General features: G+C 44.6%; 1 protein-coding gene and 1 long non-coding RNA gene across 2 annotated transcripts in view; one reads left to right on the top strand and one right to left on the bottom strand.

Annotated features, from left to right (window-relative positions):
* Positions 1–94: 94 nt before the first annotated feature.
* On the bottom strand, positions 95–19062 carry LOC129495566 (uncharacterized). Its single transcript, XR_008661551.1, has 3 exons — positions 16907–19062; positions 15037–15135; positions 95–1944 (listed from the first exon to the last, which is right to left on the bottom strand). It is a non-coding gene; the product is annotated as an uncharacterized LOC129495566 (long non-coding RNA).
* Positions 16354–19655, top strand: part of LOC129495565 (3-ketodihydrosphingosine reductase) — a 39029-nt gene continuing 35727 nt past the window's right edge. The window contains exon 1 of the mRNA XM_055303211.1: positions 16354–16507. Within this exon, the coding sequence (XP_055159186.1) occupies positions 16400–16507 (108 nt within the window). The 5' untranslated portion in view covers positions 16354–16399. The remainder of the gene's footprint in view (positions 16508–19655) is intronic.

Raw genomic sequence — 19655 nt, 5'->3', positions numbered from 1 at the left:
TTTCCCCTCCCCTGCATTTTTACTTTAAAAAAAGAAAATTGGGAATGAAAACAAATATGTCAAGAAATTAACAGTGGCCAAATCTGGGTGGTAGAAGTATGAATACTTGTTCATTTTTCCTTTGTTTTCATCTTTAAATATTTTAATTTCCCAAAATAAGTAAAAGATTTTAAAGGAAGAGTTAGGATCAGTCAGGCTAAGAGCTGATCACAGGAATTTGTCTCCCCTTTTGGAACCCTATAAAATAATAGAGACTTTAAGAAGACAGAGTGAAAAAAAGGACAGCAAAGGTAATTCATCAAACAAATGTACTTTGGAGGACTGCTGTTCATCCAAACTGCCTTCCTGATTTTGGGAATGCCCCTGGCCCCACACTACAGATACCAAAGTTGGAGATATCCTGTTTTTCTTCATCATTAGGCACCAGGTCCATCAATCTTGAGCACCACAATGAAGGCAGGACATTAGAAACAGGATCATAGCAGCATCAATAGCATCTGACCCGCTGGGAATCTGGTAGCTTGTGGTGAGACAGCTAATGAAGTGCCTAGTGAAGACAAGACATTGGGTATCTCCTTCATAGCTGCTGTAAAACAAAAAAGGCATGAGAACTTCAAGGACTGCTACTTGAAGTCAAGGCAGGGAGCGAAACCCAGGGATCTTCTGTGACTATAAACATTTCTTGCATTCACAGTCCTAAAACAGGCAAGTGAAACTTTATGTTTGATCTTGCAGGTTACCAAGTAATACCAGTTGAATTCAGAGTCATCAAGTTTTGTGGGGGTTTTTTGTTTTTATAATGTGAAGGTAAGGAAATTTGGGAGGCAAAAAGCATGGTGCATAGTATTGGGATGTGTATATTTATAAGGATTTGAAGGATTCTGAGTCTCAGGAAAAACCTGGAACCCTATGGGTAGGAATGGAGTATTTTGGTTATCAGTTAAAAGGAGAGCCTAGTTTCAGAAATTATTGAGTCTTACTTGAGTTCAGTCAACAGAGACTCTGAATTTAGCATTTTGGTTTGAGCTGCTGGGAGCGGTTTTAATTGTTTGCTTAGCTGGTTGAAGAAACAGCTTGACAATCAACCCACTCAGAACTCCATTAATATATAATGTAAAAAGAAGAACCCAACATCTTTAGGAAAAAGAAATGCTACCATGGATTTATATTGTGAGGACCTTCACAAGGCCTCGCTATTCCCACAGAAGATCCATAATCCAGTCCCTTAACCAAGCCTTTGACAGGTGAAAGGAACACATTCCAAATTATTTAACTGGCTCTTTGATTTCATCAGAGCTGGAAAGATCCTTTGTAGAAGCCGATTAATGTCAACTAACCATTACAAGCCAAGTGGACTTGGTCGGCACGTTAGGCAGTAGACCTAGCATGATAACTGAAACAGTCTTCCCCACAGAGATCATAAGTGATAATTCAGTGATACGAGAGTCCTTAGGACCAAAGTAAATGAAGGTGTTGCTTCAGGTACAACCAAAAGGTACCACCAAAAAACTCCCAAGTCTGGCCTCCAAGAGGCCTGACCATCATGGCTTTAAGAGCTATTTTTTCTCTTGGTATTTTTTCTCTTGGTTTCTGTGGATCAGGAACTCGAGTTCTAGCCAGGAGCCATGTACATAGTTACGGCCAGACAGTGGCTGGGACTGGAATGGCAGAGGGCTGAAACATCTGGGGGCAGCAGGACATCTCTGAAGTCTCTGGGCCTTTCCAAGCAGTGTCTGCAGGGGTCGCTCAGGCTTCCGCACTGCATGGTGGCTTCCGGACAGTCAGGTTGGAGGCTTCAAGATCAAGTATTTAGAGAAGCAGAAACTTCCCTTTTAACAGTGGTCTCAGAAGCCATGGTGCGTCACCTCTGCCATACTCTATTGGTTGAAACAGTCACAAAAGCCCTCCAGTTTCAAGGGGAGAGGATGTAGATCCCATCTGTCACTGGGAAAACAAGATAGCATTGTGAAAAAGTCATCTGAGTTGAAAGATACAGCCATCAAAAAAAAAAAAATACAAGAACCAAACCTAAAAAATTGAAAGTGGTTATCCCTCATGAAGTTGAGGCTTTGAGGGTCCGGAACTGCTGATTTATATTACTGGCCCACTCTACTGTTTGTTTTATAACTACGGGCTGTTACTCTTGATTTAAAAATGAGAGACATAAAACATTAAAATCACCAAAAGGCAAAACAATTGCATGGTTAAAAAAATCAGATATTATCTAAATTATGTAAGATGATATGTATAAAGAAAAAAGGAGTACGACAAATCTAGTTTCACTTAGAACTTATATGTACTTGGCTTCACCTCTAACATGCCTGCCCTCAACAAACATAGTTCAGTTAAATGGATAGATGAATCAGCAATTAGAGCATAACACTTTGAGTTCAATGACAGATATGCATGGGGTACCAAGCAACTATGGAGGACAAGCATGTAAAGAAGGCTCGAAAAGAAGTAGAAGGGCAAAACCTCATTTGCCATCCTTGGGGATGAATATTCAACTTTTTATTCTGAAACTAATAATTGAAAAAATTAAACATTTCATCCATCATTCTTGGTAGAAACAGTGAGAGAAAGCTGGTCCTTTATCTCTCCCTTTCCTTCCTCTCTCTCCTTCTTCCTTTCTTCCCCCATTTTCTCTCCCCCTCCTCCTCTCCCAATGCTGTAGAGAAAATAGCAAAATTTAAACTATCCTGTGGCAACCTCAATGAAATAATCGACTCAAGCAAATATCAAAGGATACTAAAACTATTGCATGAAACGGAATATTTACTTGGGATTTGTTTCCTGTTTCCTGAATAACAAACCACTCAAAATCAATGTTGGCTTAAAATGCCATCTACTTTTTCTCATGACTCTGCAAATTTGGCAGAGCTCCAGGGAGAGGGCTTGCCTCTGCTCTATATAATAATGTTGGCTGGGATGGCTTGGCTAGGGCTGAAGAATTCAAGATGGCTTCACTCATATTTCTAGTACATCCAGCTAGGCTGGCTGGACCTCTTTGTGGTGTCTTAATCGTTCAGTAGTCCAACCTGAGTTTCTTGGTGGCTTGAACCCAAGAGGGCAAAAAGAGAAGCTTCAAGGCCTCTTAAGGCCTAGGCCTAGAAATAAGGAAATACCATTTCTATCATATTATATTAGTTAAACTAAGTTACAAGGCCAGTCCAGATTCAAGGGATGAAAAATAGTTTTCTACCTGTTGATAGGAGGAGCAGCACATGCTAACAGAAATGGGAGGAATTGCTGGTGACAATCTGCCAACATTTCATGGTGTCACTCCCAGATGATCTGCTAACTACAGAAGGGAACATGATCTTTATGATGGAGAGAGATGATTGTCACCACCTTACCCAAGAAGTCAAATTAAGTTGAGCAACACTTATAGGGGACAAACAGATATGTGCTACTGGGTAGGATGCAACACAAAATACACTTCTGAAGTGTTCCTACCAAAAATTGTAATCTGAATCTAATCAAGCCATAGATGTAACTGCTGAGTTACAGAAAATTCAAGGGAGAGAGAAATAAATAACATCAAGAACCAATCAGTCATGGGGATCCCTCGGTGGCTCAGCAGTTTAGCACCTGCCTTTGGCCCAGGGTGTGATCCTGGAGTCCTGGAATCGGGTCCCGCATCGGGCTTCCTGCACGGAGCCTGCTTCTCCCTCTGCCTGTGTCTCTGCCTCTCTCTTTCTGTGTGTCTCTCATGAATAAATAAATAAAATCGTTTAAAAAAAAAAAAAGAACCAATCAGTCAAAAGAGATTAGGACAACTACTAGATACTGGCCTGGTCTCTAAAAAGTGGATACCATTAAATAAAAGGTTGAGGGACTCTTCTAGATTAAAAGAAACTGAAGACACATAACCTAATAACCCACTGTAATATGTGAAACTTGACTGGAACCTGGTTTGAAGGGGAGAAAAAAAAACAGCTGTAAAAACCAATTAGGAGGTAATTGAAAATATATAAATATAAACTAGATATCAGATATTATGGAATTGTTATTGTCTTGGGTGGGATAATGGTATTGTGGTTATATTGGTGTGTATTGCACCGTTATTTTTGGATGACACATCCCGAACATACACATAACGGGATAAGAGATGAAAGTCCCTGAAGTCTGCAATTTACTTGCAAGTCATATAAAGCAAATGTGACTAATAAGACTGAGGGATTAAGGATCACTTCTGAAGGAGGTGAAACTTGGAACTAATTTGAAAGAAACATAGTGGTAGATTCCATGACTGTTTCCCAAGCACTAACACAAGTAATCTATGAATATGATCATGGAACACCTTTGTTATGTACAACTGAACACTCTTCTGGCTGAAATGGCAAGACTTTTGGATGTAGGCAATCCTGGATATGAGAATAGTTGTGTCTTGGAAAGTTGCCAGAACTCCAAGACTCCTGTCCTGTTTTCCCAAAGACTTCTATAAAATTGTCAGTGGACTTAACAGAATTATTTATGGCCTAAGACATCATATATTGCAATATTAAAAAGCTTTCATATTCTTAATTGAAATGTATGATGTCTTAGGCATAAAAAGTTCCTTTAAAAATCCATTGACAATTTTATAGAAACCTTTGAGAATTTCCATATTAAAGAAAAAGCGATTACATGAAAAAAGTATTGGCATGCAGAGGTCTGGATTATTAAATGAAAACATTAATACCAAAAAATGGAAGAAATTGGTAGCAGCCACATGACAGTAGGTAGGCTGGTGTAAAAATAGTTCACAGGTGTGGTATGGGGCATAGCTCTGGCCAATCAGAACAGTGGACTGCTATCAACAGCTGCTCCTCTAAGGTGATTGTACACACACACACACACACACACACACACACCCGAACACGCATCTTCCCTCTAAGAACATTAGTTCTCACAGGTTCCTTCTGCTATAGATTTGACTACAAAGTAGAGGAAACCCTTTGACATTTTTCTATTGACTTTAGGGGATGTTGAAATTCTGGGCCCTGACCAATGCCAGGTCTAAACTTCAGTTCACAAATTCCAGTAGGCAAATAATACCATATTTCTACATCATCACTAAGTCAAATCCAAATCACCGTGCTGTCACTGTTAATTCTTTATCAGGCCTCTCCCCCAAAGGACTGCAGGAAAGTCCAAGAGGCTTCCCCAGTGCTCACACAGGAGATAAATCTTCAATGCACCAAGTCTATTACTGGCATTCTCTGCACTCAAGTCCACAGACATCCCTCAGCTCTCCCCTTCCATGCCAGGAACACAAGAGAAGAATCTTTGCAGAGGCTGGAAGCCTCAGTGCCATCCTATCTGTGGGTGTAGGTAGCTCCGACCCTCAGACCGTGTGAGGTGGGAGATTCCGTCCCCATTCCTTCATGCAACCTATGGAGTCTCCCTTTCCTCTACTTGCTCTCAGTGACCTGAGAGATTAGGACTTGTTAGGGGGAGCCAGTAGAAAAGAAAATACTTTACAGGCCATTATGCTTTTGCTGGTTTACACCATACAAGGGAAGCCTGCCACCTTCACCTAACAGGGGAAGAGAAAGTCCAGAGAGAAAAAAACATCTCAATCACACTGCTACATACTGTGAGGCCATCCCAAGATGCTGTGAAAAAAGTCTGGAGCCAGAAGCAACTATCTCTCTGAGTGTTCATTACTACTAATTTAAAATGTATTCTTTATTTTCTCATTTTTTTATAAAGTGAACGTTCATTATCTTTACTGTAAAAAATATATGGCATAAAACTTACCATTTTTTCTATTTTTAAGTGTCCAATTCAATGGCATTAACTAAATGCACAATGTTGTGGAAGCATCACCACCACCCACTTCCAGAATTTTCATCAACCTGAACAGAAACTCTCAAACAATAACTTACCACCCCCACCCCCAGGCCTGGTGACCACTGTTCTACTATAGTTCTCTATGAATTTGCCTATTCTAAGTACCTTGTATAAATGGACTCATACACCATGTGTCCTTTGTATGTGGCTTATTTCCCTTGACATAGTGTCTTCAAGGTCCATCCATGTTGTGGCATGTATTGGAACTTCATTTGTTCAAGCTGAACAATATTCCATTGTATATATGTAAATTCCACATTTTTTTATCCATTTATCTGTTAATGAACATCTATGTTGTTTCCACCTTTCGCTGTTGTGAGTAACGCTGCTAAGGACGTGGGTATACAAGGATCTGTTTGGGTCGCTTTGGGGCATATACATTGGAGTGGAACTCCTAGGTAGGTATATAGAATCATTCCATGGTGATTCTATGTTTAACTTTTTGAGAAACCACTATAAGTGATGGCGCCATTTTGCATTCCTACAACCAGTACATGAGGGTTCCAGTTTCTCCACATCTTCCCCAACACTTGTTTTGCCCATTTTTGTTTTGCTGAGATTTTTTTATGATAGTCATGCTAATGGACATGAAGTATATTTGTTATTTTTCAAGTAAAAAAATGTCATCAACAGTTTATGAAGACGAAGAATGAGATGTTTTGGAGTGATAGCTGTAGGACTGTAACCCCATCACATACCTCTGCTACTCATTCAGTCAGTCATGGTAAGACGATCTTTATATTTTGATTTTGATATTTTTTCACCATGGACTTTTTTTGCATTAATTCTTTTTAATATTGCCTTAAAACATCGTTTATGTTGATTACTGATTATTTTGGCATCCCACCAAACTTTGTTACTGGATCAAGTGCCTCAGTTGCTTCACCTTTGTCTTGTCCTGCCATGTTCATAGACTGGAAGTACAGTTGAAGTTACCAGAAGTAATGTCAAATTTATTTTTTTAATAAATTTATTTTTTTTGGTGTTCAATTTACCAACATACAGAATAACACCCAGTGCTCATCCCGTCAAGTGCCCCCCTCAGTGCCCATCACCCAGTTACCCACACCCCCCCGCCCTCCTCCCCTTCCACCACCCCTAGTTCGTTTCCCAGAGTTAGGAGTCTCTCATGTTCTGTCTCCCTTTCTGATATTTCCCACACATTTCTTCTCCCTTCCCTTATATTCCCTTTCACTATTATTTATATTCCCGAAATGAGTGAGAACATATAATGTTTGTCCTTCTCCGATTGAGTTACTTCACTCAGCATAATACCCTCCAGTTCCATCCACATTGAAGCAAATGGTGGGTATTTGTCGTTTCTAATGGCTGAGGAATATTCCATTGTACACATAAACCACATCTTCTTTATCCATTCATCTTTCGATGGACACCAAGGCTCCTTCCACAGTTTGGCTATTGTGGACATTGCTGCTAGAAACATCCGGGTGCAGGTGTCCCGGCGTTTCATTGCATCTGTATCTTTGGGGTAAATCCCTAACAGTGCAATTGCTGTGTCGTAGGGCAGCTCTATTTTTAACTCTTTGAGGAACCTCCACACAGTTTTCCAGAGTGGCTGCACCAGTTCACATTCCCACCAACAGTGTAGGAGGGTTCCCCTTTCTCCGCATCCTCTCCAACATTTGTGGTTTCCTGCCTTGTTAATTTTCCCCATTCTCACTGGTGTGAGGTGGTATCTCATTGTGGTTTTGATTTGTATTTCCCTGATGGCAAGTGATGCAGAGCATTTTCTCATGTGCATTTTGGCCATGTCTATATGTCTTCCTCTGTGAGATTTCTCTTCATGTCTTTTGCCCATTTCATGATTGGATTGTTTGTTTCTTTGGTGTTGAGTTTAATAAGTTCTTTATAAATCTTGGAAACTATCCCTTTATCTGATACATCATTTGCAAATATCTTCTCCCATTCTGTAGGTTGTCTTTTAGTTTTGTTGACTGTATCCTTTGCTGTGCAAAAGCTTCTTATCTTGATGAAGTCCCAATAGTTCATTTAGTAATGTCAAATTTAGTTGACTAGAGCTTTTCTTTGCAAAACCTTTCAAATGAAGCCACACATATTTTATACTATAGCTTTTGAGAAGAGTTCCTGCTGATGTGCAGAAAAGATCCCATTTAGTACCACACACAGCATCAAAATATCATCTGGAATTTCCTAAATGACTCTTACACCAAAAAATAAACTTTTTTGTACTTGGGTCTAAATTCTAACCAGATTATTTAATCTTTTGGATAAGTCAAATGCTAGAATTTGAGGAGAGTATGAGTTACATTTTCTAATAAAGAAGGGAAGTTGTCAGGATAAGGGTTGGGTGATACGTGTTGTTACAAGTTAAGTTCTGCAGAAGCCAACAAGAGGAGTCTGGGGGGCAAGATGTTTACTACAGATCATCGCCTGTGAACAGAGGGAGGAGGGAGCAGAACTAGGCAAACAAAGAAGTAAAAATCTACAGTCTGGGTAGGGCACAGGGTGGATGGCTCATCTCTGCTGGTGAGGCATCACTGGGGGGGGGTTGGAGGATTAACTTTCAAAATGGCTCACTCACTCAGCTGGCAGGTTGGTGTTAACTACTGGTTGGGAGCTCAACTGGGACTGCACACTGGAGGCCTCCGTTTTTCACAAGGACATCTCCAGAGACTGCTTGAGCTTACTCAGAGGATCATGTATTAGTTCTCAGATTAAATGTCCCAAGAAAACCAGCTACATGGCCTTTTGCAACCTATTTTGTAAGTCCTGCAGTGTCCTTTCTGCCACAGTCCATTGATCAATTCAGTCCAAAGGCCAACCCAGGTCAAGGGGAGGGGACATACACCCCACCACTGGATGGAATTAGTGTCACGTTAGGAAAGAGTGTGTGCGATTGGAGATGTGGTGACTGTCTCTAGAAAATAGAGTTCACTACAAAAATAATTCTCCACATGAACCACTTTTATGCATATGTCTAACGAACAGCCTAACCGTTTTGTCAGTCTTTTTTTCTGTATTATGTTTTGTTCTGATTACATTTATGATTTTTAAGTCTGTGGATTCTAACAGCTAATCATTAAAGCTTGTATGTCGCATGTGCTTGTTTTGCTCAGGTATCATTTCATTTTTCTGACTGGTTTGCCACAGAAGGGATATAAAAAAGGCAACTGGACATTCAACACAGTCTGAGGAGCATTGAAAGCAAGGCTCTCAGCTGAGAGCAAAACAGACAGGGCTTCCCGAGGGGTGCCAGCCAGCCCTGCATCACCCAGAGCGCTTGCGACCCAGAAGCAGCAAGTGCAGTGGAGCAGGAGACACCGTGATCCTGTCATCAGGCAGGAGTGTCATTTTGCCTCGTTGTTTCTTCAAGTCGGTCATTAGGTATTGTTTTGTTGGCCTCTACAATTACACCTCATTTGGCCCCGTATCCCTCTATTCCCTTTAATAATGTCTTAATCCTTTATGATAAACAGCGATAAAATGTATATACTTCCTCTTATTTCCCAGCTCGCCTGATTTGTGTCAATATTTCTTCATGTTTACCTTCATGGAGCTAACTGTTTATTCTTCTATTACTTGACTTGTCAGCTTGAAGTGATATCTTTGGGTTTCAGTTATAAAGGACACCATTCATAAAATCACTCCTACCTTGCACATGTTTTCCTTCTTCCCCTCCTAAAATGTGTTTCTTTTATTATTCTTCCATTGTTAAGGTATATGCCAATGACATAGCATTCTGTTCCATAGCCCCTGCATTTGTTTCATTCTTTGTTCTATGGTTAAATATATTCATTTCAAAAATTCTCAAAAGGCAGCACCATACCTTTTCAGTCATCTTTTAGCTGGCTACCTACTGAATATTTGTGCCCCCCAAAATTCATATGTCAAATTCCAAGGCCCAACAGGATGGCAGTTGCAGGTGGGCCTTTGAGAAGTGATTTTGTCTCATAAATGGGATTAATGCTCTTGTAAAAGAGACTCCAGAGAGTTCCTTCCCCCCTCTGCCACCTGAGGACACAGTGAAAAGACACAATCTATGACAAGGAAGTGGGCCTTCCCAACCACCGCATCTGCCAGGGCCTTGATTTTGGACTTCCTGGCCTCCAGAACTGGGAGAAATAAATCTCTGTTGTTTATAAGCCACCAAGTCTGTGGTATCGTTTTATAGCAGCCCAAATGGACTAATAGTCTTAATACTTTCCTTAAGAAACACTCAAGGGAAAATCATTTCCTTATTTATTACACGTTCAAGGGGTGAAACATGGATTAGCTGGATACAAAACCTTGGCTCGACATTCTTTTTTTTTGTGGATCTTATAGATGCATCTTTGTTCTCTCGTGTTGAATGACACCATGGAGAAATCTGAAACTAGCCTGATTTCTTTTATAAATAAGTGGCCTGAATTTTTTTGCCTGACTGACCAAAGTCTTCATTCTTTTAAAATCCAGTGTTTTTTCCAATGGTTTTGTAGTTTTACATTTATGTCCGTGATTCCTTCAGCATTAGTCAGGGCTCTCCAGAGAAACAGAACCAATAGAGGATTGATTGGTGGACTGGTTATAAGAAATTGGCTTACATGATTATGGAGGCTGTCACATTCCAAGATCTACAGGTGAGTTGGCAAGCTGCAGCCCCGGGAAGAGCCAATATTTCAACTGAAGTCCAAAGGCAAGAAAAAAAGCTGATGTTCCAGTCAAAGGCCATCAGGTAGGAATAATTCTCTGTTACTTGGTGGAGGGTCAGCCTTGGGTTCTATTTTGGCCTTCAACAGATTAGATTGGACCCACCTACATGGGGGAGGATAATCTGTTTTACTCAGTCTACTGATTTATATGTTTGTCTCACAGGGCACCTGGGTGGTTCAGTGGTTGGCTTGGGTCATGATCCCCGGATCCTGGGATTGAGTCCCACATCTCCCTCTGCCTGTGTCTCTGCCTCTCTCTCTGTGTTTCTCATGAATAAATAAAATCTTTAAAAAAAAAAAGTTTATCTCACTATATACACTCTTGCAGAAAAACCCAGAATAGTGTTTGACCAAATATCTAGACCCTCCATAGTCTAGTCACATTGATGGATAAAATTAACTATCACACCATCTGAATTAATTTTTGTGGAAGGTGTAATGGTCAAGTCGAGGTTAATTTTTTTTGTCTATAGATGCCCAATTGTCACAGCACCATTTATTTAAAAGGCTACTTTCCCCTCCATTAAGTTGCTTTTGCATCTTTGTAAAAAATCAGTGTGGTGTATTCGTGTAGGTCTGTTTCTGGGTCCCATTGAGGCCAGTACCACACAGCCTTCATTATTATAGCTATACAAGTCTTGAAAATCAGGTAGGCTGATTCCTTGAACTCTGTTCTTTAATTTTTTAAAAAATATTTTATTTATTTATTTGAGAGAGAGAGAGAGAGCGCACACATGTGCATGAATGTGTGTGATGGGGTTGGGGAGCAAAGATAAAGGAACTAGAAGACTCCCTGCTGAGTGCAGAGCCCAACGTGGGTGGATCCCAGGACCCTGAGACCAGGACCTAAGCCAAAAATCAAAAGTCGGATGGTTAACCAACTGAGCCACCCAGGCACCCAGTCTGTTCTTCTTTTATTAAAAATTTTTAGCTATTTTAGTTTCTTTGCCTTTACACATGAATTTTAGAATACTCTTGCCTCTACCTACAAAAAATCTTGCTGGGATATTGATAGAAGCATATTAGAATCCACCTGGGGGAAATGTCAACTGTGATAAAATACACATGACATGAAATTTACTATCTTAATCATTTTTTTAAGTTGACAGCTCAGTAGCATCGAATACATTCATATTGTTGTGCAAACATCATAACCTTGGTCTCCAGAATTCTTTTTATCTTGCAAAACTGAATCTCTTTACCCATTAAGCAGTAACTCTCCACACTAGTTTCCGCCCAGCCTCTGGAAACTGATATTCTACTTTCCTTTTTACTTTTTCTTTCTTTCTTCTTTCTCTCTCTCTTTCTTAATCTTCTCTTCCCTACCAAGCCCCAGACTCCAGTAACCACCATTTTGCTCTCTGTTACTGTGATTTTTTCTTTTTTCTACAATCCCACATATAAATCTGATTATGCAATATTTTTCTATATTTCTGTGAAATCTTTCTATATTCACTTAGTGTAACGTCCCCGGTTTTATTCATGTTATAACAAATGGCAGGATTTCCTTTTTTTAAAGGCCAACTAATATTTCATAGTATATGTTTTTAACACATTGTCTTTATTCACTTATCCATTGATAGACATTTAGATGGTTCTAAACCTGTTGGTGAAGCAATGTAGAGATGGGATGAATATAGACATTGTCCTCTTGTACCCTCTGGAGCACAGAATGCCAATAAGAACTTTTTTGTGGGCCAAAAAAATGACAGAGATGCAGTTTTTTGCATCTGCAGATGGCTGTGGGGCAGATTCCCTGCGAGGAAGGCCCAACACAGAACTGGTACTTGGGCTGATGCTGGTCCTGGAAGGTTACAAACAGGTTTTCACAAGGACAGATACACTCTGGACACTCTGGACTGGGTTCTGCATGCCTAGAGGTAGGTGCAAATGCTCAAAACACTATAAAAGGATGGGACCAGAAGATATTGCACCAATTCGGACCACCAATTCCATTTCTTCAGACCAAAGAACATACTTTACAGCCCACAGTGTCCAACAATGGGCAAAAAGATATCACATCAGATGAACGAATCATGCTGCATATCATCTTGAGTAAAGGTCTAAAGGAGAGTTGGAACAGGTAATTGAAACATTTGTTGCCTAAAATGGAAGAGGAAGGGGTAGCTGGGGAGGGAGGGCGGCTGGGTGGTGAAGTCGGGCAAAAGTCTGAGTCTTGGTTTCAGCTCCGGTCGTGACCTCAGGGTGGTGAAGTCAAGCTCCATGCTCTGAGCAAGTCTGTTTTTCTCTTCCTCTGCCTCTCTATTCCTTTCATTCTCTCTCTCTCTCTCTCTCTCTGGAATGAATCACCGTTAATAATAAAAGAAAACAAAATGGGGGAGGGAGAGATAAAGACATGTAAGGATGACTTATGTGTCTTCAGGAGTGTGTTGCTCACTTTGATAGATCTCTCCACTTTTCTGGGGGATCTGGAGGGAGTGAGGGAGAATGCCGGTATGACTATGCAGTTCTTCCCATGGAGAGAAGATGGTATGGTATGACCATAATTTCTGCTTTTTTTCCCTCCACATTGCCTCAACTTTCTTTCTTTCTTTTTTCTCCCCAATTCTGTGATCCCAAGGACCAGGGCTTCAAATGAAGGTGCTAGAATCAACGATCATCCCTAAGCAAGAAACTATATTTTTCAACCTTTATAGTAGAATTCCAAGACACTGACGAAGGGAGGGGAGGTTATGCATTCACTCCTTCTGATGAAATTGGGATTGATAGTGAATGCAGTTGTGTTGCCTCATGGTTGAGAAAGCCCACAAGCTGTATGCCTGTATCACCGTACCCTCTATGAATGGGAATGGACTGAGGGGGTCCACTCAACTACTAGCAGTGCTGGCAATCTGGAACAGCATAGAACTAGGCTGAACCTAGTGTTCCTTCCAACAGGGGAAAGTGTGAGTAAAAACAGAAGGAGAAATAGTAGCTGCAGGTAAAAGAACAAATAAATGGGCGATGCAACAAGTAAAATCCAGTATGACGTTAACACCCTGACCGAGGCTCATAGCAAGAGGTGATATTGTCTCCTACTAGAGTCCAGTTAGACCAGATGTCTTAGCAGCTGGACACCACTCTTTTTCCTAGAAGCTGATAGAGTTGAATGGAAACTGCAAACCTGTGAGGGATTGGTTTGGGAGACACGTGATGTGATGACGAACTGGACCAGTTGTTGATGATTGAGTGAAATTCCAGTGATATGCCACTATCTTTCAACTCTTATTTTTCAGGCCATGTCTACTGCCCATATTGGGGTATGGTGTAACACTGGCACTTATCAGTGCCAGTGTTATCAGTAAGATTGCATTACTGATATGGATGGCCAGATTTTTTTTTTAAGATTTTATTTATTTATTTGAGAGAGAGAGAGAGAGAGAAAGCACAGAGGGAGAATGAGAGGGAGAAGCAGACTCCCTGCTCAGCAGGGAGCCCAACCGGGGCTCAATCCCAGGACCCTGAAATCATGACCTGAGTGGAAGGCAGATGTTTGACTGAACCACCCAGGCGCCCCTTGATGGTCAAATCCTGAGAAATTGAGTTAAGAGCCTCCTACTCTACACTGCCTCCTCCAAATGTTAGGGCATATGTTTGTTTTGCTGTAGGAGAGCTTTGGATAAAGGCCAGGGAGTGACCTGTGCAGTAAAGAATCTAGGCTTGCCTCAGAGTCTTCTCAGAACAGAAGGGCTAGCCTCTGTCTTTGGCTTCTTGGAGGTAATCTGTGCCATACCTGATAGAAGTACCTTTGTTTAAATGAGGGCAGGCCAATCTGTACTTTTAAGGTGGAGGTTGATCATGCCAGAAAGACCAACGATGTGAGTTAGGTGGAAGGTTGTATCAGGCAACATCAATTGACCTGAAGACTGCATTCAGCCATACAGGCAACATAATGAAAACTCCAATAAACACTCTGGACATTCGATGAGTTTCCCTGGTTTGCAATACTCCACTCTAGTATCACACCACCCATGCTGGGAGGGTCACGTGTCCTGACTCCATGAGAGGTGGCAACCGGAGCTTTGCAGGTGGAGGCCTCCACACTCTGCCCTATGTACTTCTTCTCTTGGCTGACTTTGTCGTGAATTACAACCATGAGAATAACAGCTCAATGCGGGATTCCGTGAGGCCTTCCAGAGAATTACCAAAAGTGAAGTTGGTTTGGGAACCCCTAAATTTATTTCTTAATTTTTTTTATTCTAGGGAGGAACCCCCAAATTTGAAGTGGTGTCAGAAGTTTTGCGGACTGTGCCCTCAAACCTTGTCATTCGCCTAACTCTGGGCAATAAATTAAGAGAGAAAAAAACATTAGATCACTCCCTTTGCCCCTGAGCTCCTTCCCATTTCTGAAAACAAAAACAGAAAGGTAAAGCAAGCAAACAAGCAAACTTCCGTGCCTTATCCAAATAAGGATATTTGGATATCACAATGAGATGCCACAATGAGATGCCACACCCCCTGGAAAGGCTATAATTAAAAAGACTGATAATAAGTATTGGTAGGGATGTAGAGAAACTGGAACACTTACTGTTGGTGGGAACGGAAAGTGATGTGGCTGTTTGGAAAATATCTGGCAGCTCTGGTTAAGCATTGAGTTACCGTAGATCCAGCCATTCTGCTCCGAGGTCTGTATCCAAGAGAAATGAAAGCATATGTCCACACAAAATCTCATCCATGAATGTTCACAGCACTATAATTCCTTTTTATTTTTTTTAAAGATTTTATTTTTTTATTCATGGGAGACAGAGAGAGAGGCAGAGACACAGGCAGAGGAAGAAGCAGGCTCCGTGTGGGGAGCTGGATGTGGGACTCGATCCCCGGACTCCGGGGATCACAACCTGAGTCAAAGGCAGATGCTGAACCAGCGAGCCACCCAGGTGCCCAGCACTGTAATTCCTAACAGCCCCCGAAGAGAAACAACCTCTATGTCCAGATAAATGAAATGTGATCAATTCATACGAGGGACTACAAGTTGGTGATAAAAAGGGTGAAGTGCAGTAGCATTGTACAGCAGGGATAAACCTTGAAAGCATTATGTTAAGTGAAATAAGCCTGACAGAAAAGGCTGCGTATAGCAGAATTCCATTTATACGAAATATCCAGGCTGGGCAAATCTAGAGACATACAGATGGGTGATAGCCTAGGACTGGGGGCGTGGTTGGGAGGAACGGGGAGGGGGGTGGCTGCTGAAGGGTGCAGGACCTTTTAGGGTGGGGGTGTGTATCACTAACCCAACGTCCTAGATGGACTGTGGTGGTGGTTGCAGGAGTCCGGGACTACGCCAAACACCATGTATTGTGCAGTTTCAGTCGGTGAATGGGATGGGATGTGAATTAGATCTCAGTGAAGCGGTTTGTTTTGGTTTGGGTTTGATCCTCGCCTCGGGAAAGGCGAGGAGCTCTGAAGCCCAAGGAAACTCCACCGCCAGGCTTCCCCGACCGTGGGCCGTGCCCGAGCGCTGAGCCCGCCGCGGAGGCCGCGCCGGGCCCGGGAGGTCGGCTTCGCGTCGGGGCTCCACGGGGCGGCGGGGGGCGCCCCGGGACCGCGTGCCCCCGGGCAGCCGGCCTCCGCGGCCACCCCCGGGCCTTCGGGGCGCTCCAGGGGCGCGGGCCCCCCGGTCCCCCCCGTCCCCGTCCCCGCCCCCGCCCCCGCCCCCGGGAAGCGCCGCCCCGCCCCGCCCCGCCCCGCCCCGCCGCGGTCGCGCCCTCCGCCGGCTCCGCCTCTTCCCCTCCGGCCGCCGCCCCGCCCCGCGCCGGCCGCGAACCCAAACAGCGGCTCCTGCTGCGCGCGGCCGCGCGTGACCGCCGCGCCGCCGAGCCCCGCGCCCGCCGCCCGCCGCCCGCCGCCCGCCGCCCGCCGCCCGCCGCCCTCCGGCCCGGCCCCGCCGAGCGATGCTGCTGCTGGCGGCCGCCTTCCTCGTGGCGTTCGTGCTGCTGCTCTACATGGTGTCCCCGCTCATCAGCCCCAAGCCCCTCGCCCTGCCCGGGGCGCATGTGGTGGTGAGTGGCCTCCTGTTGCTGCGCCGCCGCCGCCCGGCCCGCTCGGCCGCCGCCAGCCCGGCCCGAGGCCCGAGGCCCGAGGCCCGAGGCCCGAGGCCCAGCCGCCCGCGTCCGTCTCCCCGCGGGGCCACCTGCCGCCGCGCAGCCCGGCCGGTCCCCGCGGCCCCCGGGGTGGGGGTGGGGGTGCGGGGTGCGGGGCGCACGGCGGGGGCCCGGCCGGGGTTCGCGCTCGGGGTTCCCGAGGAGTCCACCGAGGAGCCGAGAGGCTGGGAAACTTTGCCGAGGACACCGCGGTCGGCGGCGGCGCGGGCCGGGGCCGGGGCCGGGGCCGGGGCCGGGGCTCGGCCTGTGCGAGGACAGAAAGAGCAGCCGCGGGAGGAGACTCGGGAAGTGACTCACCTGGGCGGGGGGGCGTCGGGGCTCCGCCGGGCCCCCCCCCCCGGGGCTCCCCCGGGGCTCCCCCCGGGCTCCCCGGGGCGCGCTGGGCCGCCGCGCGGGCTCCCGGACGAGCCTCCGACCTGCTGGCGCGTAGGCAGGAGCCGGGAGCCGGGAGCCGACGCCGGCGGCCGGCTTCGCCCCGGAAGCTCGCGCCTTCGCCTTTGTGCAGGTGTCCGCACCTCCTCACCTGCGCCCGGCGCCTGCACCTGCTCCGGCTTCTCGTCCGAGGCCCCCGCCGGCCCCCACAGCCCCCGGGGCGCACCGCCCTGCGGGGGGAGGCTGTGCAGTAAGGAGACCGGGCTCCCGGGCCGGCGGCGCCAGCCTGCCCCGGTGACCCAGGCGCGTGCCCGCGCGGGCGCTCCCCGGACGGACGCTCCTTCGGTTCACGGTGCTTTAAACCTGGACAGCAAGCGTTGGTGCATGAGAAGATGTGTTTTTTTCCTCTTCTTTAAATTGCCCTTTGTAAACACAGGAAGCCTGTTTCCAACGCCTGCCACCCCCCATGCGCAAGGTAGAGGGGGTTAGTGTCCGCTCGTTTCAGCAGCAGCGAGCGAGAGAAGCAAAACTCGACAGTTAGGCCGAATGCTGCAGGTGTCACCTCTGCGAGGGGACTTGTGCCCCCGAAGCGTGGCTCTGAGAGTTGCGGTCCTTCAGAAGTTAGGCCTGCGGAGCGTGACTTTGGAAAAAACGCAGAGCCCCAAAGCAGGAATGAACATTTTGGTTCAGTATTTATAAAGGAGTCGCAGTTAACCTTGATTCCAGTCCTTCCAGTTTCATTCCGCTGCAGGCCGTGAGTAAGACCAGGTCTGATGGGGTAAACGAAAGAGACTTCTCTTCACCGTCCCACTTCAATACGCCACTATAAATAATGTGAGGATGACATGAATAATTCACATGATGTCACCATCTGTCTTCTTTTTTTAATGTCATAAGACAAGGGAAAGTGCAGTTCTTTTTCTTGAGGTTTGTTAGGAGCGGACCAGGTGGTGCTAGGAGAGGGAGCTAACGTTTAGAATGTCTGCCTGTGTGAAAGCAGGAGCAGACTGAGGTCATAATTATTTATCGCTTTCTATTTAGAACTAGTGTAATCTCCCTAAAGACAGGGGCAAAACTGCAGAAGTATTGCAGGGTACGTGCTTGTTTGTTTGTTTGTTTATTTAATTATTTTTTTTTTAAGCTGTTTAATGGACTTGTTGAGAACTGGAAAATCAGGTCTTCCCTTTTTTGGAAATGGCTGGGAGCAGTTCTTGCAGCAAACCGCCCTGTCTCTTGTCCTCGATAAGGGGTGTCTGATGTGATGAAAGAGACAGTAAGAATAAGATAATATTTTGCATCGAATGGTGAGAGGCAGTGATAAGGAAAGGGAATTAAGCAGTTATTGTGAGTGTCCCACATCTGGGCCCAACTTACCAATTGTCAGGCAGCCCAATCCGTATTTCCCGCTTTTCTCAGCCATTGTGAAAATCTCTTCCATTTTCTTATATCATTCAGAATAACACAGCCTAGACTTGGCTTATGTATATTCTTAGATACTTTTGAAGCATTAGCTTGATTAGAAGGTTAGTTTCTCATGAGCTAAGACCGAAAGATTAAAGTCTTCTTACCCTTGCTCTTACAGAAAAAACTTAGGAGTTATCAGGTTGGACAGTATCTTGGCTGTGCGGTACATGAGCACAGCTAGCTTACCCACCAACAGTCTAGATGAAACACAGCAGTAATAGTAAAAGCACTTTAGAGCCTATAAATTTTCTCAATAGCCTCATAACTTCAACTTCCAATAATTTACTGAGTAACAAATAGGGAAACTATTTACACTTTTTTTTTTTTTGGCATTGTATTCCTCAGAGAAATGGTACCACTGTACCATTTTGCAATAATGTAGGCTGAGGGTTTCTTTAGCAGCTGCTTATGAGGGTTCTGTGCTCAGAGGGAGGGAGATAAATGGGACTTGGTGCTCGTTCTCAAGGAGCTTACAGTCTGGTAAGGGAGCTAAGACTTACCACAACATGCACAACGGAGGAAGCGACAGGTAAAGGACAGGACTGAGCCACAGAGTCAGGAAAGCTTCTTGGAGGAGGGGACCTTAGATCTGGCCTCTGCAGGACAGGTCGGATTTGGATAGGTAGGTATGCGGGGGATGTTGGGTGGAGGAACACTGAGGCAGCAACAGCGGGGGGGGGGGGGCTGTTAATTGCTATGGAATTGGAATGTGGGGTGAAAATTAAAAAGCCAGAGCCCCCCATGAAATATCTTGGCAGCAAAGAGCTCCTCAGAGGCAACTGTTTAGCTGAGGCAACAGGTAGATTTTTTGACAGTAACCTTCTGGAGAAAATTGGTTAATTATCTGCCAAGGAAGCCTCTTCAGTGGTGAAGACTTGGCTAAAGGGAAGTAGGGAAGCCGAAGCATCCATGGAGATTGGGACATTGTGGAGGCATGGCTTCCTGATAACTTTAAAATAATTGAGATGGGATCAGCGATGTTCATTACAACATGACTAATACCTAATGGTGAAATATTTGAAATCACCCGAATGTGTGTTGTATGGAAGTCGACAGCTAAGTTTCAGTACGGCTCCTTAATGTAATATTGTAAAGCCTTTTATTAGTTTTTTTGACGTAAGATATTTTGACGTATATATCATATCATATAGGATATGATCCCATGTAAGGTCAGCTGCCTATGTGAAACTTCCCCCCCTTCCTTCACCTG

This window comes from Nyctereutes procyonoides, unplaced genomic scaffold (genome assembly GCF_905146905.1).
Source record: "Nyctereutes procyonoides isolate TBG_1078 unplaced genomic scaffold, NYPRO_anot_genome, whole genome shotgun sequence".
In the NCBI taxonomy this organism is placed as follows: Eukaryota; Metazoa; Chordata; class Mammalia; order Carnivora; family Canidae; genus Nyctereutes; species Nyctereutes procyonoides.
This window is presented reverse-complemented; position numbering and strand designations above follow the sequence as displayed.